Source organism: Mus pahari, chromosome 10 (genome assembly GCF_900095145.1).
Source record: "Mus pahari chromosome 10, PAHARI_EIJ_v1.1, whole genome shotgun sequence".
Lineage (NCBI taxonomy): Eukaryota > Metazoa > Chordata > Mammalia > Rodentia > Muridae > Mus > Mus pahari.
The window spans coordinates 113,962,594-113,968,593 of record NC_034599.1 but is presented as its reverse complement, the minus strand read 5'-3'; the positions used below and the strand labels follow the sequence as shown (position 1 = coordinate 113,968,593).

The 6,000-nt window shown below is 50.3% G+C and overlaps 1 protein-coding gene across 1 annotated transcript in view; it reads left to right on the top strand.

The window, feature by feature from the left end:
• Nucleotides 1-6,000, top strand: part of Ulk4 (unc-51 like kinase 4) — a 283,012-nt gene that overhangs the window by 149,051 nt on the left and 127,961 nt on the right. Inside the window, exon 31 of the mRNA XM_021207848.2 lies at nt 1,690-1,795. Coding sequence (XP_021063507.1) covers nt 1,690-1,795 — 106 coding nt within the window. The remainder of the gene's footprint in view (nt 1-1,689; nt 1,796-6,000) is intronic.

Genomic DNA, 6,000 nt, shown 5'->3' with positions numbered 1-6,000 from the left:
AGGAGAGGAGAGGAGAGGAGAGGAGAGGAGAGGAGAGGGGAGGAGAGGGAGCAACCTAACCAGCATGGTGTCAGGGGAACTCTCCACAGCAGGATGGGTATGCCCAGAGGACGAGTCCCAGTCCCAGGCACACACTGCTGTCTGTCTACCCTGGAACGCCTGGTCTCTCTGCTCATGGATTTTCTCTGATCCCAGGCAGTTGGACATCATAGCCAGGGTGATGACTACCTCGCTGGTCCTTAAAGCTTTTGGCCAAGTGCAGTTAGTTGGCCAGGGGATGGTCACAAGTTATGCCTAGTCAGTGGACAGGGAAATGTCAGCATACTGTGTGCTGGGGGAAGGTATATCCATGTGACTCAGAGCAGAAATGGGAAGATGGCTCACAGACCAGGCCTATGGCTCAGACAAGGCTCTGCTGTGCCTGGCCAAGGTGAGTGTTGGTAGTGAACCAGATAAGGGGAGCTGAGGGAACTCTCCAGGAGGCTGGAGAGGAGGCCCCATGAGATGTGAGAGCAGTGAGTTTCAAAACATGGACTTGTAGATCGTTTCCTAAGAAAACTCAAAGTCAGAAACTTGGACCAAGGTGTAGATGCCCCAGTGCAGGAGTGAGAGGGGAAGATGATAAAGCTCTGCTTACTCTCACCCTGCCTGTGGCTATCATGATCAGTCCTTCTGGAAACAGACACTCAGTATCACAGCATTTGTGGGGTAGAATGGCCAGCCCGGGAGGGGTGAGGTCCATGCTGCTTACAGCCATTATCATCCTCTGCCACAGATGCCACAGTCCAAGGAACCCAGTGAGCAGAACACAGACTCATGCTGTTTCTGGAGATCATGGCTCACAGAACAGCTCCCATTCCTGCATCTCTCCCTCACCCCTGCAGCTGTTCCCCACCCCTGCAGCTCTCCCTCACTCCTGCAGTTCTCCCTCACTCCTGCAGCTCACCCTCACCCTTGCATCTCTCCCTCACCCCTGCAGCTGTTTCCCACCCCTGCAGCTCTCCCCTACCCCTGCAGCTCTCCCTCACCCCTGCAGCTCTCCCCTACCCCTGTAGCTCTCCCTCACCCCTGCAGTTTTCCCTCACCCCTGCAGCTCTTCCCCACCTCTGCAGCTCTTCCTCACCTCTGCAGCTCTCCCTCACCCCTGCAGCTCTCCCCCACCCCTGTAGCTCTCCCCCACCCCTGCAGCTCTTCCCCACCCCACCCTCAGACCATGCTTTTTTGCTGTCCATGAGTTGCTACCTTCTGCACTCAATGCTGTTCTTTAGTAAGCTTCTGGTGCATCGCCTCTGCCTCTGCTGAGAGGTGGGCTTTCTCACAGCAGGGTTTACTTACCCCACCCCCATCTTTATTTCCAAGTGAATATTTGGGGCACAGTGAATATTTGTTGCAAAAACTGAAATGATTCTAAATGCAACACAGTTGCATCAGGATCCTAGAACTGAGAAAGACAGCAGTGGCACCTGGGAACATTTAACTAAGGCCTTGTTTAGTTGCTTCCCAGTTGGTAACAGTGCCGTGCTCTGGTAAGATGCTGACGAGGGAGTGGGGCTGGAAGTTTAACTCCATCTCTGCAGTGCTTCTGTTTCAGAAGAGAAGGGACTCAACCCTTCAGCCTCGTTTTGGAGAATGAAGGAGAAAGGTGGTCTGTCTTGAGGCTGATGTAATGCTCTGCCTGGTCTGTTGCAGGAGCATCAGGAGAGTATTCTGGGTAATACCATGCAGAGTGTGATTGCGTTGCTCAACAACCTGGTTGCCTACAAAGACTCGAACATGCAGCTGCTGTATGAACAAGGTAAGCTGGGAGTTGAACCTGGACCCTCTGGAAGAGCAGCCATTGCTCTTAAGCACTTATTAATACTCATACTAATACTTGATCTCCAAAGTAAGTCTTAGCCATCAACTGACGTCATCAGCTGCAGTTTTGACATTTCAGTCCTGGGTGTTGGAGTTCTACTTTATGTGCAAGCTGTGCACTCAGCTGCTTCAGTATTCCTCCATCCTGAGACAATTATGCATTATCTTCTAGTAAGAAATATCAGCAAAGGCTGTGGGGCTTGGGTGCGTGACTGTGCAGTTCCTTGCTCGTGGACCTAGCTTCATCTGGTCCTTGTGGGCTGTATCCGAGTGAGGCAGCTTCAGATACAGTGGGAGGCAAAGGAACATACAGAGGAGAGAAACAATCTGAGCTTCGAGTTCCATGATAAAAGACTCATGAGTTGGAGTGGGGTGTGGCCTCTGGACTGTCCAGCCTGTGGTGGTGATGGTGACCCAGAATCCTTTGCTCCCTGCTACAACAACAGTAGAAGCAAGAGCATGATGAGTCCAGATCTCTTTAGGGAACTGAAGTGGGCTGGCTGTGAGTGTCACCGGGCCACAACCTGGGTGTTCGGGGACATGGAGGTCTGGCATTCCATGGAGCTTGAGGATCATCTGACCTCAAAGACCAGAGCAGTCCTGTCACTCAGTGCTCTTGTAGCTAACTAAGAATGACCTTGAACTCCTGACTCTCAACCCCCCACCACTCAGGGGCTGGCATTTGCCATGTACCAGTGGCACTGGATTGAAGTGTTAATGTGTAACTCAGTGGTTTGGGTATTTGTTTGTTTTATTAAACAATTTTATTTTTAAAATAGGGGTGAGATTAAAAAACAGAGTGAGACTGTTTGCTTCTTTCTGAAAAATATCAGAGTTATTAACATTTTGGAGCTGAGATTGGGCTCATCCTGCACCCTGACATTTCCCTAATGGATCTGAGTGCCAACCTGGCTTTCCCAGCAGAGCTGTCAGGGTGACAGATTTACACAGCACGGCACAGTGCCACAGACCAAAAAAAAACAAAGCAAAACAGAGCACCTCCAGAGAAGCATTTAAAGGAGCTAGCTCTCTTTGTCTTCGATGGCTCACAGTGTGTCAGGAATCAAAACACTGGTTTTTTTTTTGTCAAGTTTATATTAATCTGTCGAAATCAGCATTTATTCAAGAGACCAGAACATCACTTTGAGAGTTGTCTGTGCTATAAGAATAAAGAAGCCACATTTGACAGCCCTGTTAGACTCCTTGAAGAATAACTTGCAAAGCTGGGTGGCACATGCCTGTTATCCCAGCACTAAGGAGGCAAAGGCAGGGGCATCAAGAGTTATGGGCCGGCCCGAGCTACGTAAAGTGACCTCCCAGACGTCCTGGCTGCATGCTAAGTTCCAGTTCAGCCTGGGTTACATGAAACCATGTTTCAAAAAACAAACTCGCTAGACAAGTTGGCAAGCCTGTTACCTGGAGCTGCACTAAGCAGCATTGGGGACACTGCAGTGTTGGTTATGTGGCTTTGGCTATTCTAACCTGAAGCAATCCCCCTGCCTCAGCCTCTTTAGGACGAGGATTACAAATGTGGCCACCAGGCCTGGTTTTGGTCTCATGTTTAAGAACATTTATTTATTTTATTTCAAATTCTGTGTCCGTCTGTCTGTGTGTGAGGGTGTACACGCAAGTGCAGATGCCTTCAGACGTGAGGTATTGCCTGCTGTGGAGCTGGAGTAACGGGTGATTGTGAGCTGCCCGGTGTGTGTGCTAGGAACCAAACTCAGGCTAGAGCAGAGCATGCTCCAGCCACTGAGCTGCATCTCCAGCTCCTACTCTTGTTTCCGTAGTAACTGTCATGCACACGCTTTCCCTGGTGATGAAGCTGTAGCAGGCAGCTACATGCTTAGTAAAATCTGAGAAAAATCCCTGAGTGTTCTAAAACATGTTCTCTGGAAACGTCTACAAGTCTCAGTTATGCAGAGACTGGGTCAGTTAGAGTTTACCTGGTTAGTGCTCCTTAAACCTTCGCAAAAGCACTAACTATGGGACGGGTGCAGTGGGTCTGTGGATAAAGGGCTTCATCTGCACAGCCTCATGAGTGCGCACGCCTGACGCTGAGTACGGCTGACGCTGAGTACGCCTGACGCTGAGTACGGCTGATGCTGAGCTAATCCTGTCCTAAGCCCCCTGGCAGGGGACTGGCAGAGCAGCAAGGGCTGTAATGAAGACCCCTTCAGTCACGTGTATACCTGAGGTGTCTAATTAGTGTCTCTGGCTCTAGAATGGAGATGATGACATCACACCCACCCACCCATCTGGAGGGGGCTGGTGAAGGTGAAGCTGGCTAATGGGCATGAACCACTGGAGAAGGACCCAGAACACAGTAAAGCCACCAGAGATAGCAGTCACTTTCCATAAACTAGGCAGGTTCCCTGGGGGACTTCCCTGCCGTGCTTCACTCCTGGTGCATTTAGACACTTCCTGGACTCAGCCTTTCTGATACCCTGATGTCATAGGATGTGTGTGGAGTATGTGCCAGGCACCGCATAGCAAGGCTGTGCGCAAGGTTGGCAGGATTGAAGGTAAGATGATTTGTGAAGCAGTTAAGAGACAAATGCTTAAGAGCAGCCATGGTACCGGCCACTCCCCAGCTATCCATCCCAAGCCCCCGAATCCCAGGGCTCAGCCTCATCGCCCCCCCCCCCATTTTGCTGGTGGCACTGGGACAATGACATCCCGAGATCTCTCAGCCAGAACCTTCCCTGTCAGGAGGCTCCGGTGAGCTGTGCTTGTACTCTGTGTAGCTCACCCAGGTGACATGTGCAAGTGCACCAACGCTGGCACTACCTTGCCCCACACTGAAGCAGCCCTCCTCCCTTCTCTGTGTACCTACTGTATGTAGTGTAGGGCATTATGCATCTGAGAGTTTTGAGACCATCGAGATTGGTAATAGCTGACGTGTTCATTGCTTTGACCCTCCTGACCCAATTTTATCTGTGCCGTCATGGGACCCAGCTGGGATTTTATGTATCCATGTTTGGGAGCTAAAACATTGCATGCAGTGGCCTCAGCTCCCCTCCTTTCATCTTGTCTCTTTATTTTGAACCTGTCAATCAACAGACCACACGTTTCCTTCCTTTTTACTCGATGTCTGGCTTCCTCTGGCACCCACTTCCTCGGTGTTCAGTTGAGGATTCCCCAGGCCTCAGATGCTCTGGAATAGCAAAGCCCTTTTACCAGCTACCCAAAAGGGCTCCAGTAAGAGCCGTTTAGCAAGCTTCCTCCTCTCTCTCCAAACTTCTTTTAAGATTTGAGACAGGGTCTCACTGTGTAGCCCTGGATGTCCTGGAATGTGTCACTGTGTAGATCAGGCTGGTTTTGAACTCATAGAAATCCACCTGCCTCAGCCTCCTGAGTGCTGGAACTAAAGGGGCATGCCACGGTACCTTGCCCGGATTCAATTTTAAAACATGAATATTGGCGAGGAAAATACTCAGTAGAAAGTGAGTCTGAGATTCTGGTGGAAGCGTTCAGGCAGCTCTGCCTTCAGTGGGTGCTCAGGAGCTTCGGAGAGGCCTGTCCTGTAAAGCCGTCTTCCCTCAGAGAGCGCACATCCACACGCATTTGGAGAAGGGAGCATGGCCTGGCGGTTGGCATAGGTTTGAATCTGGGTCTGCAGCTTACTCCCTGAGATGCCAGGGCTCATCTCTTCTAGAGATAAGGGAGCCACTTCCAAGTGTTTGTTTTGAAAGTCAAATGATAATATATGTAAATTTCATGCATAATCACCAAAATTAGCATAAGCATTTAAGGTAAGTAGTAAAAGCCAATGAGCCCATCATCTTGACGTCTGACCATGTGAAGATCATGTGGAGGGACGGAAACTGCAGCTGAGTGACAGAAGAGACAGAAGAGTCCAGTTCTAATTGAGTTAGTCTTCACCAACCAGCACAGTGCCACCAGCGCTCCAGAGCCCCTGCTGTTAATAAGTGGAAAATGACTCATTTTCAAAATGGGTGACTGCAGGATTCTGAACAAAGGGACACTTCTCTTAGGGGGTGATAATTGAAGAGGAAGGCTTCATCAGGGGGGATCTAGGGCCCTGTGTAAAACGTGCTAATGGAGGCGAGGCCCAGAGGAGACCTGCAGACACTGCCCAGGAGGCAGAACTAAGCTGACAGCTGCACAGAGCACTCTGTC